Raw genomic sequence first — 26999 nt, forward strand, 5'->3', positions numbered from 1 at the left:
GTGTTTCTCCTCTATTTTGTGTGTCCAGGAAGAGAAAAGGGAATTTGAGAATAAAGTGCGTTTGCTGCAGACTGGGACTATGGAGCTTCAGAGAGCTCAGGATCGACAGGCTTTAGAGATAACTTCTGCTCAGGCTGAGCTGGCTGCTGTTGTGGAACATAAGATCAAACTGCAAAAGGAAAAGGAGGTAAACAAAAAGAGACTAATTTGAACAGGAGATATTAATAGTGGAAAGTGTAACAGAGTAGATGAATATGGAATCTTGAAGGAAAATAACATCAGGGTCATACTGCATATTGATCATAGTGCAAATTACAATAACATCCAGGGTCCACAAAAAAGGAGCCAGTAGAGCTTCAAAAGCTTGCATGATGTATTTTGTGCATTTTTAGATGGCCCAATAGAGGTATTGCTATTTCGTTGATTGTGGATATTATTGAAGGAATAATGTTTTTACTTGGGTGGGTGGTAGATAGTGGGAATCTGATTACTGTTATCTTTGCAAATGCCAAATACGTTTTGACTTTCCTATGATGGGTTGGTTTCCATTATCCCATTCTATCTGCTAATCTTACTTTTCAGGATCTTGAAAGAATCATGGGTAATTTAAGGATTAGTAACGAGAAACTTGATGTGGAAGTTAATCGTTTAAAAAAGCAGATTACTCTTCTGGAAACACAGAGCAGCTCTACAGAGACGGAACTGTGCCAGTGAGTATTTTTTGGCATGGGCTGTTTCAGTCACAAGTTAAAACCGCAACTTCTCATGGAGAATAAGTTTAGGCAACCTTCAGGCTCATTAGTTTATCTCTTTCAACTCTAGTTCATTCATGAAGAGAAGTTCAGAAGTTTTGTTTCCATTCTTGATTAACCATAGTTCACCATGTTGTCTGAATCTGGATAAACAATAATTAAGTCTTAAGTATGAGCCAGAACAGACCGACAAGTTGAGCTGCCTTCTGGGCAACTTGGGAGTACAGCATTTACATGCCGCACACTCCCAAGCTGCCTGGAAGCCACCCAGCTGTTTACATGGGGATGACTTCATGATGTTCCAGCGACATGCCATTTACACACTGCTGGAGCATTATGAAGTCGGTTTCTGATTGTGGTGTGGGTGCGGGTGCAAAGCCGGCTTTTGGCTGCCTGAAAAAGGAGCAGTTCTTTGCCGCTGCTTTTTCGGGCGGCTTCGAGACGGATTGGGGCTGTAGCGTATGGTTGCTGCAAGCCCAAGCCACCCCTTCTGCTGGTCTATTTTGGCCATATGTTAATTAGAAGGAAGCCAGTTTCAGGCTATCCAGGGCTTCCTTGCTTTTTGACAACTCCCTTTCCAATGACTTGATCTTTCAAGGCTTGCAAATTACAGAGAAATTCCATTAATTTGACAGGGGTTCCTCTTATTCATCAGTTCTTCTTGCTTACAAGGCTCAGTATGCATGCACTTTTGTGTGTCTGTGTGTACACACACACACAGATATATACTGTGTTATTTATGTTTGATATATACTGTGTTATTTATGTTTGATATATACTGTGTTACGTTTTCAGTGGCCAAAATACATTTGCAAGCTAAAAAAACCTGGGTTCCACTTTTCAACTAATTTCACTTTCTAACAATGCTCCATTTTTAACCCATCAGATAAGCAAGGGCTTCCTGTAGTTTCACAGTGGCTTGTTTCACTAATAATGAAGATTAAGAGTGTTAACACATCCACTGTGTGGCTTTCATCAGTTAGAAGGTCTTGCATAGTACAGTTCCAGTGTCAAATTTACCCCAGACTATTCCCAAAGCCAGGGAAAAGACTTGTGAATACTTTCCCTATATATATATATATATCCAGTACAATGCACTGACTTTACAAAGTCTTAACCCTGAGAAGGGTTCTGCGTTCAATGCAGGAGAGATTTCAAGAAGTTCTAAACAGAGGAAGTACTCCTGCACACAATATATATACCCAACTCCTTTCCAGGCAAGCATTCTCTGAGGATGCCAGCCACAGATGCTGGCGAAACATCAGGAAGAAACTCTCCTAGAACATGGCCACATAGCCCAAAAAACCCACAAAAAACTGTGGATGCCAGCCACGAAAGCCTTTGACTTCACTCCTGCAACTCTCAGTATCCATAGCTAGCATAGCTAATGATGGAGAATGCTGTGAGCTGCAGTCCAACAAAACTGATGGGCTACATGAATTTCACCTCTCCATAGTCTTTTTTGATGACTAACTTATGCTGCAGTAAGCTAATCCTCCCGGAAATGGTTAAATTCACTGTTTGGTTCTAAAAACGACTGCTATTGGCTAGTATATAAACTCAGTAAATAATTTAAATGATTGATCCACTTTCCAAACAGGGTCAAAGAAGAGAGAAAAAATATGTTGACTGAACAGGAACAGCTGGAAAAGAAGCTGAAAACCACTCTGAATCATATGGATCAGCTCCAGGTGAGGAAGCATATCTGAATCTTCCTTTGACATTTACAAGTCACAGGGCCCTTGGGAGTAAGGGAATGGAATTTATGCTCTTGAGACTTCTTAAAACCCCTGTGGCATTTGGAGAACCATAAGTGGAATTTGTGCTTTAATGGGCAAGGCTAAATACAGCCAATTTCTTTACTTGTGGCCAATCTCACTCATGAACCAAGGCTGCTACTCATTCCGTTCAACCACAAATGGATGTATGATATATAGTTACCACTGTGGTCAGGGATGAGGAACTACCTTGATGCCAGATTCTTCCTATCTGATTATTACACTGCAGGGTGGGATGATGATGGTAATGTGATGAGTTTCAAAGCCATTTCTCTGAACTGTGGTACACATCAGGCAGAATGAGATGAAAATCCCAGACATACACAGCAAAGCATGGGTGTGTCAGTGCGTGTCACATTTTAAAATGATTGCTTTCATTAAAAAAAGAAAAAGAAAACTCCTTTCATGTCATATCATATCAAGGTAAGAGCTATGGTAAACTTGCCCTGCAGTATGTGGATTTCCATGAAAGGGGTTATGTCTTTTTAAAATGTTATGTTTAAAAATGTCTCCATCACTTTGTGTCAGATATTTTACAGTTCAAAATTCTAGCACCCCATTGAGGGCTTGCTTTCATTGTTCTAGCAGTGAGGGAGCCACTGAACCATTGTGAGATCCCTCTTAATTCTATAAAATGCGTAGATCAGGGTTGCAGCCTTCCAGATGTTGGTGGACTGCAACTCCTGTCAACCCTAGCCAACATGGCCAGTGGTGAAGGATGATGGGAATTACAGCCCAAAAACATCTGGAAGTCCAAATGATGCTCACCCTGGTGTAGTTCTTTCTTCTAAGAATTGGAGGCTGGTATAGAATTTGATCAGTTTTGGTTCCATGTTGGAAAAGTGCATAAAACAGCCTTGTTGAATCTGATTGAAGGCTTACCTAATCCAGTGTTCTGCACTCACAGTGGCTACCAGCTGCCTCTGGAAAGCCCACAATTCAGGTTATGTGCAGAACATCACTCTTCTGCTATTATTCCCCAGGAAATGGTATTGAGTAGCACACAGTTTCTTAACCTTTCTCAAACATGGGGCGGGGGGGGGGGGGGGGGAGAGAAATAGTAAACATTGTTGTATAAGGGCTTCTGTTTTGCTTTTTAGTGATTTAATAATTATAAATTTGGAAATCTTACCAAAATATCAGGGGACTGTCTTTTGAGTCTACTGTAATTGTTCAGTGTTTTTTCCCTTCATGATCTATGTTTGGGGAGTCATGCATACATGTTGTTCTATCTTAGTCACAGGTACAGAGTCAACAGAAGGAATTGGAAGACCTGCAGCGGAAAGGTCAAAACAAAACAAGACACCTGGAGCAACTGAAGGAAGAGAATCGTCAATTAAATGCCAACTATTTCAGAGAAGTAAGCTGGCCTTACCCTTCCTTTACTGCAGATCAGTGACTTTTACATTGTTTTCCAGAGACCCTCTGGACTTTCCAGGTAGTGGAGACCACTGTTTCTTAACAGGACAAAAAGCTTTTTCATGCATAAACGTTCGCATTCAGTCCCTAGCATCTTCTGTTTAAACTATGCTAGAGAGCTTTGGGGGAAAATCCAGATTCTGATCTTTGTTGTTCTTGTTGTGTACTTTCAAGTCATTTCCAAATTAAGTGGAACCTGTCACTGGGTTTTCTTATCAAGTTTTGTTAAGAGGGAGTTTGCCATTGACTTCCTCTGAGGTTGAGAATATGTATCTTGTCCAAGGTCACCTGATGGTTTCCATGGCTGAGCTGGGATTCAAACTCTGGTTTCCTAGTCCTAACCCAACACTCAAACCAGTACACTGTGCTGGCTATAAAAAGCCTTATTCGTAGGTGGTCTCCTATCCAACTACTAACCAGGCTCAACCCTGCATAGATTCCAAGTCCAGACAAGAACAGTCATGTTTAGGATGGTGTAGCTGTAGTCCTTACTGAGCTGTAAACCTCACTGAGGCTGCATCCATACTGCAGAAATAATGCAGTTTGACACCACTTTAACTGCCGTGGTTCAATTCTAAGTAATTCTGAGAATTGTAGTTTGCTGTGGCAATACAGTTCTCTGACAGAGAAGGCTAATTATTTCACAAAACTACAATTCCCAGAATTCCATACCAGTGAGCCATGGCAGTTAAAGTGGTGCAGCCTGGGTGGTCCAGTCATTTCCTCTCTGCCTGATATACCTCATAGGATTGCTGAGAGATAAAGTGAAGAGGATAAATGAAGACTGGCAGGACAGCCAGTCCATACTGCCTTTGGTAATTGGAATAAAGGTAAGATACACAAGCACCTAATAAATAAAATAAAGCTTGGAGGGCTAATTCTGGTCCAAGTAGTACAGAACATTGTATTCTTTACACCTCCCAATAAAATATGTGTGACTGAAGAGAGGAATGAAAGCACAAACCTGTTTTTTGGAGTGGCCAATTGGGTGCTTTCTAAAAACTCTCAAAAACAAGACTTGTTGCCATGGATCTCCTTAGCCATTGCATGCTTCTGAGCAAGTGGCATCCAATCAGTATCCTGTTGCCCTCACTGGCCACCTGGCTTACCCATTAAAAGTTCATAAACAAGAAAGGAATAGCTCTTTCCTGCTATTCTCCAGCATTTGAATATGAAGCTTATATAGTCATAATGGCTAATAGATCCATGGAGAACAGGTCTAGCAGTGGCTGTGTTTTCCCCTTTAAAAATAATATCAGCCTTGGTGAGCAGCACTGCTCAGGTGATTCTACCCCCTTGTTTCTGAACAATTTAGAACACTAAAACTATGGGAAGCACCTAAATGACAGATTTAAGGTTTGCTGGCTGGGGACTTCTGGAATTTGTAGTCCAAAAATAACTTTTCAAATTTTGGATTCCATTTTATAAGAACAGGGTATTTGGGGGTGAGAGCCAGTGTAGTGTACTGGTTTGAGCACTGGACTACAATTCTGGATACCAGGTTCAAATCCCTGCTCAGCCATGGAAACCCAATCTGGACCTTGGATTAATCACACACTCTCAGCCTCAGGAAGGCAAAGGCAAATTCCCTCTGAACAAAGAAAACCCCATATAGGATACAATTTGAAGGCACACAACAACAGTCTTTGGGGGCAGCAGCATGTGATAGAGGCCACACAGCCAAGGACACTTTTGTGGAATTGTTGTATATTGTACATTTTTATCTTTCCAAGGAATTCCAGGTTGTCTGTGTTATATTCTTTGCCACAAGTCTGTGATATAGGGTAGTCTGATAGAGTGTGACGTAACCCACAGGACAGAGCGAAGGAAGTGCAAAGATAAAAACAGATTTATGGATGGATATAGGATAATAGACAAATGCTCTTAACAATTTTCATCATTTAGCTTCTAATTCCAAATTGCCTTTTCTTTGTCAGCAGCAAAATTTGGAGGAGGAATTGAAAGAGAAAACACTATTACTTCAGACCCTGCAGAAGGAAATCAATGAAAAGGAGAACGAGAATCAGGTACAGGATTTGTCAAGTGAGAGTGGAAGGAAGATCACATCTTTGTCTTCTGGTGGGGGGGGATGCTCAAAGGGGGATGAAAATACATTATCATGTGTCTTTATGAGGCGTTTTTTATATATCTTTTATGAAATAATTTGACAGTCAATGGAAAAGCACCACTAAAAAGAGATCCAGTGCCTCAGGGTGTATTAGGCTGTAGCTTTCATCATCCCTTGCCAGCATGGCCGAGAGTCATTCTTACAGAATATTAACACTACTTTTATTGTTCAGGGGAAATGAAATACATGGTAGTTAGCTGCCCTGAGTCCCAATTTTTGGGAAAGGGCAGGATATAAATAAATATAATAATAAATAATGGTAATTTAAAAGCCCTTGAAGATAGCTGTTTAACTGATCATATGGCAACAAGTAGAAATTGACACTCAACCAAGCAATGGAAGCTTTTGGCCTGTTACAGACAGGCCAAAATAAAGCTGCTTCATGTCACTTTGGAGGTATGGTATTTCAATGATGCATGCGTCCTAAGAGTCCAAAAGCCGCACCAAAGCCACCCTTCTGTTCTAAGGACTGGAGTGCAACTTTGGTGCGGCTTTTGAACTCTTAGGACGCATGCATCATTGAAATACCATACCTCCAAAGTGACTCGAAGCAGCTTTATTTTGGCCTGTCTGTAACAGGCCTTTGTATACTTAAATGTGTCGGTGTGCCACAAATCATTAATATTAAATATATGTGGGCAAGGGGACAATTTAAAAAAAGATAAAATGAGAGAGCAATTTGATGGTCTAGTAACTTTTGTGGCCTTATTTCCAAAGATGCCTTGAAGGACACTAAAGGACACCATCAATAAACTGCTGATAATAATACTCAATATTACCATTAAAGATTGCAGGCAGTAGCACCTGTCTTGATTTCTTTGCCAACATTCCTATATTTCTTCCCCTACCACTGCATTCAGTGCTATTTCCTGCCTCCCACCCCAGTTTCATTCATTCATGCTTCAGCTAAAAGATCATACTCTAAACTGCCTGATCAAAAAGCATTCTGGCCCAATCCACTCCCACAGATAGATGTATTCATTGTCCACACACACATACACCCAGGCATAAAATAAATGGATTTTCTGTAGTGACTAAAGAGAAGAATGAAAAAAAACTGTAGGCCTCCAGATGTTGACAATCTACTGTGCCCTTCATACTTCACTGTTGGCTAGGTTTGCTGAGGGCTGATGGGACTTTCACACCAATAATGTCTGGAAGATCACAGGTCCTCCAAACCTGGAATAAAGTGTTTTGCAAGTGCTTCATTTTCTATATTTTAGATGCAAGCAGCCACTTCAGGTCTAACAACTGACAAGCTGTAAATTCAGAAAGTTCAGACTTCTCATTATACCTCTTGCTTCTTTGCAGTGTTTAAGGCGGGAGAATGAAAGACTGATGGCACATCTTCCTGAAATGATAGATGATGCATCTGCTGGGCTCCTAACCCAGTCACCAGAAAATACAGGTCTTTTATATGGGAATCCATATTTTGGTGAGTATCCAGTTGATATCAAGAAATGCCTTGCATAGATTGTATATATTTTATATAGAGTATATATTTTACTGTCTGAACAGGTTGCAGGAATCATGTGGCTGAAATGTTGGACTGCAACTCCTAGCAGCCCTAGTCAGCACAGTTGATGTTGAGAAATACTGGGAGTTGTAGTAAAAACATAGAGATTCCTACCCCTGATATAATATATGAAGATTATTTTCAATAGCACTGTGCGTAACAAAGGAAAATAATACTTCACATTACAACCATTTGTACTTCTTTTGATGAGACAGTTGTCTTACCTGTTTGGGTTGCTTTCTATATGCATGTTTTATCTGGCAGTACCAACATGTGCTCTACAGGAACAGTTCTATATGCTTTGTAAAGTGCTTAGATGCCATTACCAACTTCCCTTACTTCTGAGGTCAAACCAAGACCATCTCATGGCTGGCTGAGCAAAATATGGTATTAGGCTATAGGCACAACATTCTCTTGCTCTATAGGGGCCAGTGCAGCATTCCTCATTAATACAATTATGGCATATTAAATATAGTGAGTAGGAGGAAAAGCAGCAGTTGAGCAAGGATTAGTAGATGGTTTTGAACATTGTTCCAGGAGCTCCAGTTATTTGCAGGGGACTAAGAGTAGTTCCAAAACCTTTTGAGTACTGTTTCTGTTCTCACAGCAATTGCATTGGGGGGAGGGGGGTGGAAACATAGTGCATTCAAAGCCCCAATATTGCATGTCTTCAGAATCATGCGGCAGGGTCTGCTGCTGCCATCATTGTGCTAACTTTGTGAACCTCCTCCAGCCCAGCCTCCCTCTTCATGCTTCATTTTGGTTTATTTATTTGTTTGTTTGTTTATTTATTATTTTAATTCACACAATTCCAGAGCACTGTTATAGTGGTCAACAAAAAAATTAAAAAAAAAAAAAAGAAAAGTTGGGCAAAATGGTAATCGAGCTGTTTGGGAAAAGCAAGGGGGAGCGAGGGAGGGGGAGAAGAGGGGACACTGACACTGCGTGACTCACAATAATGTGATTGCCCTGGGAGCAATGTTTCATACCTGGGACTTGTGCTATTGAGAAGTCCTTGATGGGTTTCCCCCATCAGAGAAAAGGGACACCTTAATTGTGGTTGGACGTTGCAACAGCTATTGGTGAAAGGCATCATAGTGTAATAAGTATTGCCAAAGGTGCTTCTTTTCTAAATGTAATTGCAATTTAAAAGTTGCAGTAATCATCTTAGATTGTTTTCTCCATTTGGAAACACCAAGGCCTGTGGGCTAGGAATGAACTAATGAGCCAATTTGTTAGGGAGTTGTAAACCAACACCTGAAGAGCATCTAGTTGGAAAAGGCTACAGTAATTTGGGTTTAATTAATTAAAGGTTTGATGCTTCTGGGGAAAGACAATGGTGCCACCCTGTGGTTCCCTGTATGTACCAAAATGTTGTATATGATTCTGTTTTTAGTTAGCATCTGTCCTATATTCCTTGAAACATTTAACATAAACATCTCCAACAACAATACTAATACATTTATGCCCTATTCATGTATGTAAAGTATCCAGAGTGTTTAACAGCAGAATTGCAAAACTGTAGAATATGTTGAATAAAAATGCAAATACAACAGCCTACTTGAAAGAAAAATGTAGCCCACATTTTAAAACCAAACTTAATGGCACTGGCAGCTACACGGAAAGATGTGATGCACTAAAATTGGCATCAGTAAAACATTAAAAGCTTGTTGCGATAAGCACTTGTTGGGAAAACTTTCCAGAGTTGTGGAAATGTGCTACATGTCATATTTCCCAAAATGGCAAGCCTGTGACACTGAACCTTATCTTCTTGGCCAGGGATATATTAGAGCAAGCAGTCTCTAAAGCAGACTTGGAGAACCATTTACCAACCTGCAGCTCTTCTTGGACTGGATAACATCAAGGCCAGGTTCATGTCCTGGATGTCATCCTGGATTAAGCCTGAAGCACCAAGTGGAGCTTTTCTAACCACCATTTCAGCCTTCCTTTCTCTGCCCCCTTCCCAGGATGGGGAACAGCATGGCGGTGTGAACTGGTCTCAGGCAGGACTCTCAGAAATGCCAGCTAAGATTAGTGAAGCATATCTTCTCCTGGCCAAAACAAGAACTAAATCCAGGTTGAGATGGGTCCAAGTCAGTTTTCATTAAGAGTACCTGGAAGATAGAATGCAACCACACGAACAGATGCAACCACACTTATACAGATCCATATTTATTAATATTACCTCAATATCTAAGGGTCTCCATAGTGATACCTGCCTGGCCTTAACATTGTATTTTGGTGCCAGGTTAAGGTATCTTTCTGCTCCCAAGTAATTAATGGGATGTGATTAGCTAATTTTTGAATATCAGCCTTAAGCCAGTTTACTGGCCTTGTAGTTAGGGGGAGGCAGAGTTGTATTTTGCATCCTGGGATTAAGCTGTGTGTATTTTATCTATAAGAAAAAGATATTCAAGAAATAGAATAATTAATGAAATAACAAGGTTGAGATTTAGGAACATGATCCTACCATCATAACCATAGAGTAGATCTTAAAACAGGCTCCGGCCTGAAAAGGCTGTGTTAATCTTAAGTTGTCACCATTTTCTTTACAGTTGTCTTCCCTGTTATTTATTTGTTCCCACCTCTTCTTGCTGGGGCTAAAAGTATTCTCCTTTGTTTTGCAGCATGCCCAGAGATTCCTGATGCAGACTTGGTAAGTGGGAGTTGGGTTTTTTGGTGTGCTTTCATAGGTTATTGGGAAACGATTTCAATTTCATTGTTGGAATGTGTTCTGTTCTATCCCATTATTACCTTCTGAAGCACCATCTATACCAAGAAGTGAAGAAGGCAAGTCCCTGCCCTTCTGGTATTACAGGCCTATAAAAATGACATAATGATGAGGACAGGTAGAGATAAATAAACAGGGATTGTACTGACAGTGCCACATGCTTTGGTTTCATTAGAGTAGCCTTTACATCTTTCTGCCTCCAACCAGAGTTGAGTCTTCAGGCCAGAGTTGTTTTAAATTTAATATGGGAATTATATAGCATAGACTCTGTTAAAGAGTTGCCAAGTGTAGAACTGAAGCTTGGAAACTTAAAAATGGGAGCAATTGCAGAAGAATGTGGAACCTGGTGTCATTCTTAAGACGTTATCACATGGGAGGACTGACTCTCAATTTCAAAAGAAAAGAAAGTAGGGCCAATTCGGAATTTAACACAATTACGTGGATGGTTATCACACCACAGAAGAACACAGTGCCCATCCCAAAGCCAGAGTAGTGCAAATGCAAAAGAAATTATCACATGAGTACGTACCCTTCATAGTCTAGAATTCGAATTAGCATCCCTGCACATGTGCAGTGAGGGCAGAAACGGATTGTGACCTTTTTGCACTTCCTGTGAGGCTTGCTTCCGGTTCCCATGGTTTTGCCTTGTTTCACGTTATTTGTTAATTCATTAGCCTTTATTTCACGTTATTTTGGCCATTCACCAATTCAAAATCAGTCCAAAGCAACCTTGTATTTGGTTTGAGCATTGGACTATGACTCTAGAAGGCAGGGATTGAATCCCACTTGGTGACTTGGTGCAAGTCACACTCTGTCAGCCTCCTCAGAAAATGGCATTGTCAAACCCCATCTGAATAAACCTGCCAAGAAAACCCTGTGACAGGGTTGCGAGAGAGAAAGAGAGAGCCCTGGCCAATCCCTTCCCTCCAGTTGGAGAGGATGAGTTTGCAAAGGGAAAGAGACGGAAAGGTCTGAGAGGAGGAGAGAGGAAGGCAGTGTGTGTGTTTCTTTGTGGAGAAGGCTGCTTCATCCCCAAAACAGCTCCAGGACCCCTGATGAGAGGGAAAAAACCCACACCCGGAGGGACGGAGGGACGGAGGGAAAAATTGCAGCCAGCAAAGGAGCTTGGGAATTGTAGTCTGATTCGAAGGCAGTCCAAGGGCTACTGAGACATGCATTCCATACCTGCCAAATTCGAATTGAACACAACTTTGGAGTGGAACAGGATTTGTAAATTCTGTATTTACCCGTTATGGATATAAACCCACTTTTTGGATGGGGTACCGAGTGGTTTTAAGACCTCAGACATAAAACATATGTATACACTTGTGGGTGTGGATAGAATGTAATAGGACCCAGAAGAGGGGTCTGGGGAGACATACGTCTCTTTGGAGGCATCTGGCTCTGCTGCTAACACAATTTGGGCAGACTTTGGATTCTGTTTGCAATTAGCCTATATGTGACCAGTCTGGCACATTTTTTTTTTATTTTTTTTTTGGTAAGCTGGCCTATATAGACCATGTAGATATACTATGAGACCATATGGTGGAACATAGCTTCACCCATGCAGTTCCATGGCCTTTCCCTCTCCACAGCAGCTGTCAAAGTCCAGGGGAGTGTTCTATTGTTTACTGGTGAGGAGCTGACTCAGACAATGAACTAGCAGCTAGATTTGTCTTACTGGGAGAGGGACAAAGATGCACAGATGGATGGAATGCATCCTCTTGTTTCCTTCCCCCAGAAGCCCAGAGCAGTTGTATCTTCATGGTTTGAATTGCCTCCCCTTTCCTTTCCTTTCTTACTGGTAATAAGCAGCAGTAGCAACCCCTCCCAGGGCTTGACAGGTTTTGAGTAAGGTTTTGAGATAAAGCACAAAGACAAGAGCATAGTCATTGTTGCACTTCATCCAAAAAAGGGACGTATATGCACATAAGCCACATTTGTGAGCAACATGTCACTATCAGGATGCTGCCTTTGAGTGTCACCATTACTTATACTACTAGCCATGCTTTCATTCTGCCATTGGCCAAAACTCCACAAAAACCAAACTCAGGCTGTATTCTCACTGCAGAAATAATCCAGTTCGACACCACTTTAACTGCCATAGCTCAGTGCTATGGAATTCTGGGAAGTGTATTTTGTTGTGGCACTAGAGCTCTCTGACCGAAAAGACTAAATGTCTCAAAAACGACAATTCCCAGAATTCCAGAGTAATAAGCCATGGCAGTTAAAGTGGTGTCAAACTGGATTATTACTGCAGTGCAGATACAGCCTGAGTTATTTTATATTTCTGTTGAATGTCCGCCTCATGCAGTTTTAAAAACATATATTCTCTTTTCGCTTCCACTTTCTTCCCTGTTCAGGTCTCTGTGAAAGAATGCCCTGTGTGCAATGAAGTCTTCCCTAATGAAGACGAAGAGCAGCAGTATGCTGATCATGTACGGAGCCACCTCCTGGACTGCCCATATTGTTGCGAGACCTTTGACAAATCCAACAAGCAAGTTTATGATGACCATGTCTACTGCCATGGCTTAGACAAGTGTCTTTAAGCTGTAAGGTGTTATATCAATGTTTTCCCTTTTCTCTTTGTATGATCTGGGAGTAGGATGGATATGTTGCTGTTAGACTTAATTTGCCAGGGTGAAACTTGTTGTTGGACTTGTAGCATTAATAAATTCCTCCCTTGTGTTATATAACATATTCAATTAAATATGCACTTTGCTTGTCTTGGGAAGGCATACCGATTTTTTTTATCTTATGATGCCCTTCAACAGGTTAAATCTTGGTACAGGTTATTTTGAAGAGAGGTGGTGCTTTCCCCTTGTGCATTGTACTAATACATGTTTTCCTCCATGTTTTTCACACGTAGAATCTCTCAAGCATAATCTATTTGTTCTGTAATATAGTTTGTCTAGTTGTGTAAATAATAGAAGCCTAATTCAAGCTAAGAAAGGGAATAATAATGAAACAAACTACAGGTGTGGTGGCACCTCGATTATTTTCTGTATGGATGTAAGAATGTCTGTGTGTCCACCTGTGTTGCATCATATGTTAAAGAACAGGGGAGTAATGGACTTGATTTTGCTTGCAGTTCTCAGCCTTCTCTAACCTGGCACCTTATGGGCTACAACGCCCATCATCTCCATGCAACATGTGTTGCAGTCTGATACTTCTAGACTGCAGTGGTTCCCAACCTTTCATCCTCCCGATGTTTTGAACTTCAGTTCCCCAAATTCCTGACCGTTGGCCAAGTTGGCTGGAGCCTCTAAGATCTGAAGTCCAAAACAAATGGAAGACCAAAAGTTGGGAACTTGTTGTTCTAGAAAGCAGGTGGTTATGGAGAGGTGATCTTGGCATAAATGGTATGTTCAGGATCTCCCTGTGATTGGTCTTTAAGTGGCATGGTCTATTGCTCTGGTCAACAACGGTTTTCCAGTAAGGCCATTCTGAAAAGGGAAAAATAGGTGATGTTGAGACCAAAGCTGCCATGGCTAAATGCTATGGAATTCTGGGATTTGTAGTTTTGTGAGACACTTGCCCTTCTCTGTCAGAGAGGTCTGATGCTACAACAAACTACAGTGCTCAGAATTCCATGGCATTGATCCATGGCAGTTAAAGTGGTGTCAACTTGGATTATTTCTGCAGTTCAGATGCAGCATAAATTGCTTCCAGTTGTATGCTTTTGCCACACTGTAAGGCAACAGCAATTTCCTTAGCTACTTAGAAATTTCTCATTTAAGCAGCTCATGAGATAGAAAACTCAGGTCTTAGAACCAGTTTTGTTAAAACGAAACCAAAAATATTTGCTCCTTTTATTGTATTCACTGCCGCTGAATGCTGATAGATAACTCAGGAATCAAAGTAATCACATAATGAATGGATATCTTTATATACCCTGTGAGCTTTTAATGCTGCTTTGGAAGTGGCAAGGCTAAATTCAAGCTTTGATTCAGCAGATCTTCATGATGGTAAGAACCGAACAGGTGTATAGAATTCTTGCACTGCTTCTTGAAAAATACTGTTTTAAAAAGTTTTTATTTGATGTAATAGCATATGTTCTCCTATGCAAGACCAAATGCTGTAATAATGGTCAGCTACCTACAGGTATTTTAACTCTGTCTTAATTACTGACAAATACCCAATGCTGCAGGTGGAGGCATCTATTTTAGGTATAATGGCATCCTGTTTTTAATTATATTTGATATTACCTTTTAAACAGATGGTCTGTTAAAATCTCCTACTCGTGAAAATCTAAAAGTTGTATTTACTGACTGTCTACACTTAATTTTAAATAAATTGACTCAAGTGGTCCTTTTATTTGAAGTGGTTGCTGCTAACAAGAGTTCTTTACTAAGGCCTTTCTTTTGATTTGTTTTTAACTGAACTAATGTAAAAGAATTGTATAAGGATGGAGACATGTATAGATATGTGGTGAATTTTCTAAATGTTGTACATTACAGCATTTATTTCTCCAGTCCAAAGCTGGATCAAAACATTTTGCTTAGACAAAGGGCAAGATGACACCCTCCCCCATTCCACATCCAGAAGCTGACAGTTGTTTTTGTGTACCTTTAAGTTTTTTTCTAATTCATGGCAACCCAAAGGTGAATCTATCATAGGTGGTTCTTGGCATAATTTGTTCAGAAGGAGGTTGGCTTTATCTTCGTCTGAGGCTGAGAGAATGGCACTTGCCCAAGGTCACTCAGAGAATTTGAATCCTGATCTCCAGAATCATAGTTTAACGTTTGAACCACTATACCATGCTGGCTCACTCTCACCATTCTACAGAGAAGAAAAAGTGCTGAAGAAGGAAAATTGTAACTCAAATTTGGAACAAATGCAGAGGGGGGGGGAAGGGGTGATATAAGAATCTACAGTTCATTTGAAACTATTGGTTTATATCTTAGTATGAGCTTTTGCAGATATCAGTCCACTTCCTCAGTCATTGCTCATCTCACCTCATTTGGCAAAGGATCCTGGAGAAGAGCTAGCTGCTAATGGGATGACCTTGGTTAGTGGAAGTAGGAAGAGAGCCCAATTCTGAAACCAGTGTATTGATATCTGCAAATACTGGGGAAATGGATTGATACCCACAAATGTTCATGCAAAAATATAAATCAGTTCGTCTTGACAATTCAAGCAAGGGGGAGTGAGTGCACGTTGTATTACCACACCGGAGGGTTCAACTATTCGAATCGCCCCCTCCTTTCCTGCGGGTGACAGGGACCCCTGGAAGGAAGGGACTAGGGGGGCTGCCTCCTCCGGATCCCTCCCTTCCCGGGGATGATGAGCATCATCCCTGGGAAGGAAGGGACTGGGGGGCTGCCTCCTCCTCCTCCTCCTCCTGGGGCGCTTGCAGTAGAGTACCAGAGCAGTAGCAAAGCTGCATTCCAGACCAGACCAATCCACAGTGCAATCGAAGGGATCCTGGAAGCGAATTCTGTGAAGTCACTTTTTTACTGGTTTTACCAAAATCAGGTGTCACTTTGGAATTACTGCTGAAGCACCTCGTAATGGGCTCCCATAGAAATCAATGGTGTCTGATAACACAGTCATTTTATGACCTGAAACCGCATCGTTGGAAGTGCAGTCACTTCGGAAGCGACCCTGAACTGACTCAGAAAACCACCCAAAAGCTCCGTGTGATATACTCCTAAAACAAAAACTCTTTTGTCAGCCCTGACTGGATTTATCCACTACTTTCGATGGTGTTATCTTTTCCTGTTGTAGTAAATCCCAACAGGTATTTATTGAACTCAATGCAGAGATCCTTGACCTGTATTCGAGACTTGTGGGAGCAGTCTAACCCACCTCATCCATCCAAATTAAAAAGTAAACTTTGGAAGATTAGAGTACTATGTTGCTTTTACTATTTTAGAGACCAAAAGTGGCTACTTACCATTACAGTTAGATCTTTTAAAAGGTAACTTCAGCTATTTAATTATTTGAAAGTAATTGGTCATTTTAGTTATTTTTATTGATTTTAGTTATTTTTATTTAAAATTAAATGTTACAAGCTGCTGGGCTGTGGTACAAAACACAACTAAATGGGTAAAACCATCCCCCATAACTATCAAATTAATTTAAATAATTATTTGTATCACAAAATAACATATATTGTTTCTCTATGTTACAATCATAATAGTACAATAGTACAACTGAGAAAGAGATACCATTATAAAGAATCATTATTCTCATCTTTACAGTAGATAGAAACAAAGCAGGAACCTAACCCCTGAAGCACCCTGTTGAGATTATCCGTTGCACAAAGGAGAAAATAATAAATCTCACAAATGCAAAGCTAGAAAAAGGGTTTCATAACCAAGGGTCAAATTTTATGGCTGTAGATGTGATGGTTCAACCTTTGAAGTCCATTAGTCCTTCGGTACCTTTGCTTCTGATTCCGTCTTGAATAAAGAATCCCTTGGAAACAGATTAAGTCTATACCTTGCTCTGGGTTCAAGAAGCAGTCCTCGCAACACTAAAGCTCTGGGCATCTTCTTATAATTCACCAGATAGGATAAACAGGATACAGGAGAGTCTTTCTGCAGATTAGCCTGGACAGAAACATCTGGGACAGAACAGATAACTGAGTCGCAGAATACCTTGTGTTTTCCAAATTTATGGTATACCCCGGGTTTTCCGATAAAGCTTCACCATCTCAGACAGCTTCTCCATCGCCTCAGGGATTCCTTCTCCACTCACAGCGCAGCAACCTTGCACATGCCACCACTTCCCTGGCATCTTCCTCAGTCCCATCTTTTCTGCCACTTCCATGGGAGGCCAAGCTCCAGGCAAATCTTGCTTGTTGGCCAGCAGCACCACAGGCACCCCCTCCATGTCTCTGGCATTCACTAGCGCCTCCAACTCAAGCCTGGCTTCTTCAAAGCGCTCACAGTCCACGCTGTCTACCATAAAGACCAGCCCATCTGTGTTGGTATAGTAATGTTTCCACAGGACCCTGATCCGGTCTTGGCCACCAACATCCCACATTGTAAACGTGACGTTGTTGACCGGTTGGATCTTCTCCACGTTGAAGCCCACGGTGGGAATGGTTGTTACGGTTTCATTCATCTTCAGCTTGTAAAGGAGGGTAGTTTTGCCAGCTGCATCTAGACCTAGCAGAAGGATGCGAGCCTCCATCCCATAGAAACTGCGTAAAGCATCATGAATCCGGCTGAGTAAAAGCCCCATGGCTCACGGTCTGTTCTCGTCCAGACACAGCGACTGTATAAGCACAGATGAACACACTTTTCATTTTTATAGCCAGTTGGTTTCTGTTTCATTGGCTCACCTCTGGGAGGTGTGGTTTGGAAATTCCCTTACTGTCTTGCTGGCTGCTTACACGTTGGAGGTTTTGCCGTCTAGCTCTCTGACACAGGAGGTTTTGACATAACAACAGCTGAGTTATGGACAGAGAACCATCTTGTGGGAACTCTGTATTAATGTCTGTTATTATTTAGTCAAGTCTAGATTACAGTTTTTAAAACAAAAATTTTATTGTTAAAAGTAATACTTATATTAATAAAAGAAACATAATTTGCATAAAGAAGTTTGTCTGGGATGCTAGGTCAAGTTTCTATTCTTCACATTTTGCTAGCAGTTTAGCCACTTAACTCCATCTATCCCTATTTTTGTTCTGTGTCCAAAGATACTGTCATGGGATCATTCCAAGAACTAGGGCTTTCTCATCAATTAAAAGTTGTCAAGAATTGTAATGGAAGCCCTGGGAACACTGTAAATCTGTGCAATTCTGCCTTAGACCCACATTGCATGGATGCTCTCTTTCAAGAGGCTGCCGAGCTAGCAATATGGCATATGGATTTCAGAAGTAAGCACACTAGCCAGAACATATATTATTTTTACAAAGCTTATTTCTTCTAAGCTATCACCCATGACAACAGCCTACAACCCAAGAGTACAATCAAAAACTGAAGACGGGGTGGGGGGGGGGATCCCATTGGTTTCAGTATAAGAGCCTGCCTGCCTGGGGGCTAATTATCACACAGAAAAATCTGACATCAAATATGCAAAAATAATACAAAGCTTTCACCAGCGCACACTTTGATATGAATACTCTGGTTAGAATATTTTCCCTAAAGCAAAGTGCATTTAATCTAATTTTGCAAAAATAAAAATAAAAATGATGTAACAGAGTTGCTCCAACATTGCTGGAATTTTTTTATGTTCCATTATATCACTGTAATGCAGACTAAAAACTAAATTATACAGTGTGGCCTTTTCTTCTAAAAACAATAATTTAATGACCAAAACCCATCTCACACTTCCTTAGTTGAACAGAGGAGATCCGCAAATACGGTCACTAACAGATGGCATGACCTTTTATATTTAAATATTCAAGAGAGCTTGAATATTGAATATTTGGGAACGCATTTACTGATCTCCTCTGTTGAGCTAGTGAAGGAAACATAAATTGGACTTTGGTGATTAAATTATTATTTGTGAGGTCAAAAAGGCTTTCATGGCTGGTATCCATAGTTTTTTGTGGGTTTTTCGGGCTATGAGGCCATAGTCTGGAAGAAGTTATTGCTGACGTTTTGCCAGCATCTGTGGCTGACATCTTCAGAGAACTGGCATGGAAGTGAGTGGGATACACACACACACACACACACACACACACACTGTGTGACCCTTGATTGAGAAGAAGTGATTTACATGTTAATTTGTGTATTGTCTATTGTTGGATGGCAAGGCCTCAGGGTGTCTGTTTAATTCCTTTGGCTACCAGTCCTGAAAAACACCAAAATAAGACAATGGCTGTATCCACATTGCAAAAATAATCCAGTCTTACACCACTAACTGCCATGGCTCAATGCTGTGGAATTCTGGGAAATGTAGTTTATTGTGACACCAGAACTCTGAAGGCTAAATGTCTCACAGAACTACAGTTCCCAGAATCCCCTAGCATTGAGCCAGGGCAGTTAAAGCGGTCTCAAACTGGGTTATATCTGCAGTGTGCTTTGGGCATAAAAGTGGTGTCAGATTGGACTATTTCTGAAGTGTGTTTTGAACCAAAGTGACCTCAGTCAGGATTATTTCTGCAGTGTGTTTTGGACATACTGTGGCGTCAAACTGGATTATATCTGAGTCTGACTGAGTCTCTTTATTCAAATCTTCTCCTGAGGAGGGAGCGGAGAATACAGTATATGAATATTCAAATGAGCAGTTCTCTCGCGGCCCTGATTGGCCAGAGCGCCAACCGCGGCTGGCAGGAGAGTGACGACGACCGTTTGGCTCGCGCTGAGCCTCTGTGCCGCGTGGGGGATGGGAAAGAAATCTGGGAGAAGAAGATTCGTTTGGAGCCAGAAGTACGCATGTGCAGAAATAGGGGAGGAAGGGAGGGGGGAGGAAGGCTTGACGGAGATGGAGAGGTGGGGAAGGCAAGCGAAGGGCAAGGCGCAGGCGCACTGGCTGTAACCCCCCCTCAGGAGCCTCGCCGTCTCCGTGGCGACCGTATCCCCTCCTCCCTTTTGTTCCACATCTACATTTCAGAGTTTGATGGACTGTTAAAAAAAAAGGCGAGGCGACTAAGGATTCATATTTGGACCAATAGGAAAGCAGGATATTTTGTGGTAGGGGTTGTTTTTGGTCGAATGGGGTGGGGAGGGCGGGGCCTTGGAAAAGGGGGCGGAGAGGGTGACGTTGGCGGTGGGCGGGGCTATGGTTGAGAGATACGCAAAGGGGAAAGGCCACGCCCCACGTGGTTAGGTCACGCCCATTTAGCCTTTGGCTCTTTTCCTCAGCAGCGCTCTCCTCTCACACACTTTGAGGGGAATGGAATTCTGGGAGTTGTAGTTTAGGGAGACTTTCTCTATTAATCTTACCAAATTAAGTGTGTGTGTGTGTGTGTATGTATGTATGTATGTATGTGTGTATGTATGTGTGTGTGTGTGTGTGTGTGTATATATATATATATATATATATATATAAAAAAAAAAGTGTGTGTGTGTGTGTGTGTGTGTGTACAGGGTGACCAGACATCCTCCTTTTCCAGGACATTCCCTACAATTTCAACCTTCTGTCCAGGAGGAAGTCCAAAATGCCCTCCATTTTGAGAAGCACTTTGACTAATACCATGTTTCCTGTTCCCTTTCAAGAAAATTAATCTACTTGTCAGCCTGACCTTGCTGTAAATAAAGGGGACAGGATGGACCCATCTTAGTCTTAGGTCCAAAACATACTGCAGAAATATTCCAGTTTGAGAACGCTTTAACTGCCTTGGCTCATTGCTAGGGAATCCTGGGTATTGTGGCACCAGACCTCTTTCTGACAGAGGAGGATAAATGCTTCCCAAAAATACAGTTCCCAGAATCCCCTAGCATTGAGCTAGGGCAGTGGGCAACGGTCTCACACTGGATTATTTCTGCAGTGTGTCTTGGACCTAAAGTTGTTTCCCCCCCTTTAGGATTAGCAGCATATTATAAGACTTGCTTCCAAACCTCTGGATTCTTGGAAAGGAAAAGGAGGACAACAAACATGTTAGGCAATGGGCTGCAAATGTTGGAAGGGTTTTCTCCCTTAATTTTAACACAATGGGCAAATAAAAGGAATAATTTAAATGTAGATTCAATCATGGCTTTGTTGCTAGTAGAGTACAATTTTAAGCATTTGTCTTGCTCAGAGTTCTAGATATTGCAAGCCAACAGGGCATTTTAATGAAGATAAGTTCACTGGAAAAATAAAATACAGTGCACTTGTCCCTCCATATTCGCTAGGGTTAGGGGCACAAGATCCCTGTGAATATAGAAAACCTGCAAATAACAAAAACATAATTTTTACCTGAGAGGACACCTCTCTAGGAACATCTAGGTCCGCCAGTGCAACTTTTGTATTTCATTTGTATTTCATTTCTACTTTGCTTTTTAAAAGGAAAAAAAAAAAAAACCAACTTAAGAGGCTGTTGAAGAGGTCAGTAAACACAAAGCATGAAGACCATGGCAAACCTCTGAACAAATCTTGTGAAGAAAACCTCATAAGTTTTTGCCATAAGTCGGAAACGACTTGAAGGCACACAACAACGAGAACAAAACACATAAATAAGATAATATAAAGCAGCTGCAGTGCAATAGGATGCATGTTTACTCAAAAGGTCTATGTACTGTAGTCAGAATAACTCTCCAGGGATGACCAATACAGTCTATTGATCAATACAATCTGTTGCCCTTCCAAGGGCTCACTCAAATCAGGGTTTATTATCGCCTGTGTGTGCCTTCAAGTCGTTTCCAACTTTTTGTGACCCTCTCATGGGGTTTTCTTGGGGATTTGTTCAGAGGAGGTTTGCCATTGCCTTCTTCTGGGCTGAGAGCATGTGGCTTGCCCAAGATCACACGGTGAGCACATATGTTTATAGTGAGGGAAGTCTGGTCACTCAATGACCAGCGTTGCCAATTTCCGGGGAATTTAATTAATTTATTTCCAGGGATTTTGACTGAATAGTCTGTCAAATACTGGGGAATTCCGGGGATTTTGGTAAAACATTCTGGGGAATATATTCAAGGCTTGTTGGCAACACTGTCAATGACTACCTTGTCTCAATGCTAAGGAATTCTGGGAACTGTAGTTTTGTGTGCATTAGAATTTTGCTGCTGCAGGAGATTTCTGGATCAGGGCAGCTGATTGCTCCCATACCATTGTTACTCTGTTGGGTTTATCACACCCGGTGGGGGTGGAATTGGGACATTAAAGAGTGATTAACCCAAGAAATCGCGTAATTGACATTAAAACACAATCAAAATGAGATTAACAGAAGATCCATTATTGTGTGAATAACCAGTGAATAACCAGACAATAACCAGCAAAACGTCATTCACGGGAATAGCCCATGAATGATTTGCTGCTGCTTCTTACCTGGTTATTCACGAGTTAATGACACTTTAATCACATTTCACCTCGACGTCATGTGAAAACAATTAGCACAATTGTAGGATTATCACGGGTTAATCACCATTTATACTTCCAATTCTCTCCTGTGTGATAAACTCCTTTGACCAGGTCAGGTTTGGTGTGTTATGTGATGCTACAAAGCATCAAATCTCTACAGGTCCTTGCTCACATCCATGCTAATTTTCCAGTAGTTTGTCCTATGCATACACATTACAGGAAAGGCTTCCACTTGTGAGCACCATTTGAATTAAAAACATGCTTCTACTGTTTGCTTTTTAAAAAACATAATGAATAAGACACTTAACCCGCTTCCATATCTATCACTTCAAACTGTGTACACATGCCTGTACCCTCGATGTTTGGATAATCACAATGGACTGTACTGAAAAGACATGTTCAGACAACTGTGAATGAAACAAACAAGCATTTCCTTGGTGACGGTGGGACTGATTCTGTTACCTTAGCAGGTTTTTCTGTGTCCACAGATAATTATTTCAAACAATACCTGATTTGCTTTAGTTTCTGGTGTGACTCCAGGTCTGTGTTACAGACACAGTGTAATTTACCTATTCATTTTTTGAGGCTTCACAGTTACATTGTGTTTAATTTTTTTACTCTGCTTAGAGTCGTCAGGATGACAACTGCCACAACCTACTCTTTCCCTTATGAACAGGTCTGGGAAGAACCTAAAAGCCACTCAAAGGAATGGAGCTGCCGGATAAGGTAAGTTTCAGTAAACATGAGAAATAGCTCCAAGACTGTAAAGAGCAAATTTTAAGATAAATTTATATAAAATTATATAGGCCAATTTATCACATCTGATGTTTATTTTTCTGATGGTTTTCAAGATACAGTGACTTCAAAAGTAATATAAATGGAGTATCCCTTATCCAAATTGCTTGGAAACAGAAGTGTTTCAGAGTTGGGATTTTAAAATTTAATTTTGGAATACAAATGGTGTAGTATATTACTGTACTGTATTTGCAAGGTTGGAGAGAGATGTGAAAGATGTGAAATGTACAGCGCTGTGTAAATTTACAGCGCCTTATAAATAAAGGTTAATAATAATAATGTGAAATAGTAGGAATCCAAGCGGAGTACTTGGCACAAACAGAACCATGCCTCCCGCCATGTCACAGATTCTTGTGTCTCTCACATCTCTCTCCAGCCTTGTGTTTCTCTTCATCTGTGCAAGTGCAGTGCATATTATGCTATTTATATATTCCAAAATCTGAAATATTCCAAAATTGAAACTTTGAAGTGTCATATTGATGCTCAAAACCTTTTTGGATTTTGGAGCATTTTGGTTTTTAGATTTCTGGATAAGAGATACTCAACCTGAATAAGACTTCAGTTGAATACTCATTAAGGAAAATTTAATATATTAAAAGTATACATTTTTTCTTCCAATGTTATATATTTTTAATTGCTTTCCTAATCCCAGCAATATTTGCTTTGAAGTCAGTTGCTCTGATTTCAGTAGACCTTACTTTTGAGTAATTATGTTCAGGACTGCTATGAAATCATGTTAATTCTATGCACATATGCTCAGATGTAATTGTCTTTTGAGTTCACTAGGACTTCATCTCATGTAAGTGTACACAGAATTACTGCCTATTAGAACAATCCTGTTCATATCTACTCAGAGGTAAGTTCCAGTGCATTCAGTGGGATTTTCCTCTGGCTAGACGTATATAGGATTGCAATGCGATGCTCCTGTCCTAAACAACTTATCATGGAGTAAATGCCATTGAAAAATCATGATTACTTAGGGTGCATATCAACACAGAAATATCCTGTATCTTACATGGAATCAGATATCATCTTCGTTTACTTTTAAGCCTCTCATGGTCTTCTGGTTTTTTCTTTCTTTAACAAAATAACAGTTAAAAAGGAGAAGATGGAGTAACTCCACATTATCTTTTAACTAATAGCACTAGGATCTCTCTGTGTATTAAACACTTTTAACTAAACACACGTGAGTGCATTATTACAGTGCATTATTTAAAAAACTATGCTTTATGCTTATGTATTTTGTTTTGCTTTGCAGTATTAACAGAAAATAACAGTTGCATTTCTGAGTATTGTGAAGTTTTGTTTGTTGCTAGCACAGGTATGCCCCATTTTAAGAGTAATTGCTTAAAAAAATTAAGAATGGTGTACAGTTAAAGAGAATGGTTTTTAAAATTGAATTCTATAAAATGAAAATGGTAAGTTTTCCAGAAACTATTTGTATCTGTTCTACTATTTGATATACTTACTATAAGAAATGGCATGTAGAAATGAAAAATTGATGAGATTGTTGCAACTACGGCTAATGTTATACCTTCTCACCTTTATACTGGGTATCTAACAGAGTGCACTTTAATAACAAGGCATTAGTTCAGCGAATAGCTTCTCTTACACTTTTCCCCACTTCCTCATTTCTTTGTTCGGGATGGACTGCTATAGTTACTTGAAGGTTAAACACATAATAATTCATTCAACCAATATCTGAGTATGAGAGTGAAAAATTCAATAAATCAAGCTTACAGAGTTTATACCTCCTTCTGTTTCCAGTCTTGTGATGAGGCCCACCACAGAGAGAGAGGGAGAGAGAGAGGGAGAGAGTGAGAGAGAGAGAAGCATTAAAATATACAGAGCAAGAATGGCTTATATATTTTAAAAAGACATAAACACTTTAGTTTATGTTGTTGTTGTATACCTTCAAGTTGTTTCTGACTTATGGAGACCATAAAGCAAACCTATCATTCAGTTTAATTGGCAAGATTTGTTCCGAGAGGGTTTGCCTTTGCCTCTCTCTGAAACTGAGAGAATGCATCTTGCTCAAGGTCTCCCATGGTCTAACAGGGATTCAAACCCTGGTATCCAGAACCATAGTCCAACACTCAAAGTGCTACACCACGTTGGCTGTCCAGATTATGATAGGTTATGTAAAAAAAGTGTACTTTTAAAAATTGCACATAGAAAGGGGTTCATTTTGAAAAAATTGTATGAAACGTTTACAAAATATGGGAGGTTTGAAGCTTGCAATCCAATACAGACTTGTCTGTATGAACTTGAAGGTATAAAGCAGTGAACCCTAATGAGTGTGAGCATGACAGATTTGCCCATCCATTCATATTTGTGAGATTTAACATCTCTACTTAAAACTTCAATTGTGTAGTTGATATTGTGGTGAACACAGAGCACTACTCATAAACGGAGAGAACACGGGAGTAGATCGCTTGGAACAAGAATGTAGAGTTGTATTGAGGACTTGAGCCCAAATCGTACGTTCTGCCCGTCTTGTCTTCTTCAGTGTAGGAAACAGAAGGGAGGCTAAATGACAGTCTTGTAGTCTTGGAGAGGGATATATCAGGATAAAATCTTGATTGTTTAATGGGGAAGAAAAGAAGCAAGCGCTCTGAGTCCGCTCTCCCCTGGGGGGGGGATGTGAGGAAACATATGGAATGAGGGCTAGTATTTTTCAGGAGTTTCTGCATCATCACGTTAGTAACCTATATATTTATATTTCTCTGTGGTAGGCAAAATATTTGGGTATCTCTCAAACCCATATCCAGGATACAAACCCAATAACCCAGATTTCGTTCATAAAAGATTTTTGAAACTCCTAGTTTATCAGAATCATTCATTTCCCCCCAAATCACTGTAATATTCTACAAAATATTCTCTTACCTAGACATCCAATTATCCAAATAGTACTGTATAGGTTACTGAGATCTGGAAGAGTGGGTATTTTAAAACCCTGTTAAGCTGTGATTGGTTTCTGAACTAAAAGCAGATTCCCCCCAATTTTCTACAAAAAGATCACCCAAGGTTGGAGTAACTACATACCAATGTTGCTTTTTTGCATAGTGCCCTTGCTTTGACAGCTGATCAGAGATTTTGAGTCTTAGTACAAATAGAGAATCTTATCTTGGTAGCAGGGTCAACACGATTGATAATGCATGATAGATATTAGCCTACTCATGGGATGCACAGACCTCATATAAAGATTTCAAGTCCTTAACTTCTCTTTGAACTACATGCTTGCAGGAGAATTTGACCCTGTTAGATTCAAGTTTCAACCCGTAGATTTGATAGACCCAGAGTTCTCTCATTCTACAGTACTTCTCAGGTGTCAGTACTGAGGTGGCATTCTAGTAAAGTAGACGTACTTTTGGGCTATAGCATTGCAATCTAGAATTGAAGAAGGACCAAACCCATAGAGATGAGCAGGGGTAAGCTACTAATGAAGAACTAGCTGTGTGAGAAGGATATTTGTAGCTTTAATGCCTACAGTGGCAAATTCATGATCTATTGAGCCTAACAAACATTTCAGAGTAATTTGAGCTTTGTGTACTGTTCAATCACACAGATATCATAGTTAAGGATAGCAGAGATGATGGTTGGTGGCATCTTCTGACAGGAAGAAAAGAAAGCCATCCTAGCAAACTATGGAGAAATTAATGGAGGTTTAGCCAAATAGTTAAAGACGTATTAGGAAAATTGTGAATGGAGGGGATTACTGTGTCTCTTTAGATCTTTATCTAGAAAATGCTTTGACCTTGAAATAATTGGTATATATTTTTAACTACGTGTAGATCCAATTTGCTAATTGGTTTTTATTGTTTTGTGGAGGAGCAGGATGGAGTTACCAGATAAAGCTCGGAGGTGTAGCTCCTTTCACAAAAAGAAGCAATTGCTGGAAGAGTTGGGTGAAAAAGATGAGCTAGATGATTTTCCAAATGAGCTTGGAGGAGAAGAACATGCCCTGGAAACCACTGAC

General features: G+C 40.4%; 2 protein-coding genes across 3 annotated transcripts in view; one reads left to right on the top strand and one right to left on the bottom strand.

Moving 5' to 3' along the window:
• Positions 1-14647, top strand: part of CALCOCO2 (calcium binding and coiled-coil domain 2) — a 34829-nt gene extending 20182 nt beyond the window's left edge. For both annotated transcript variants that reach the window (XM_089531723.1, XM_089531721.1), the window contains 8 exons: positions 29-187; positions 583-710; positions 2353-2443; positions 3768-3890; positions 5890-5976; positions 7389-7512; positions 10221-10249; positions 12688-14647. In XM_089531723.1, the coding sequence (XP_089387849.1) occupies positions 29-187; positions 583-710; positions 2353-2443; positions 3768-3890; positions 5890-5976; positions 7389-7512; positions 10221-10249; positions 12688-12873 (927 nt within the window). In that variant the 3' untranslated portion in view covers positions 12874-14647. The remainder of the gene's footprint in view (positions 1-28; positions 188-582; positions 711-2352; positions 2444-3767; positions 3891-5889; positions 5977-7388; positions 7513-10220; positions 10250-12687) is intronic.
• Positions 14648-16293: 1646 nt separating this feature from the next.
• LOC149309062 (ADP-ribosylation factor 6-like) lies at positions 16294-19431 on the bottom strand. The gene is made up of 2 exons (XM_089531724.1): positions 19406-19431; positions 16294-17551 (listed from the first exon to the last, which is right to left on the bottom strand). Exon 2 carries the CDS (start codon positions 17516-17518, stop codon positions 16946-16948), a length of 573 nt encoding a protein of 190 aa, XP_089387850.1. The 5' UTR covers positions 17519-17551; positions 19406-19431; the 3' UTR covers positions 16294-16945.
• Between the last annotated feature and the right edge of the window lie 7568 nt (positions 19432-26999).

The sequence above is a fragment of the Sceloporus occidentalis genome, unplaced genomic scaffold, assembly GCF_023333645.1.
Source record: "Sceloporus occidentalis isolate IW3139 unplaced genomic scaffold, rSceOcc1.0.p SCAF_7, whole genome shotgun sequence".
In the NCBI taxonomy this organism is placed as follows: domain Eukaryota; kingdom Metazoa; phylum Chordata; class Lepidosauria; order Squamata; family Phrynosomatidae; genus Sceloporus; species Sceloporus occidentalis.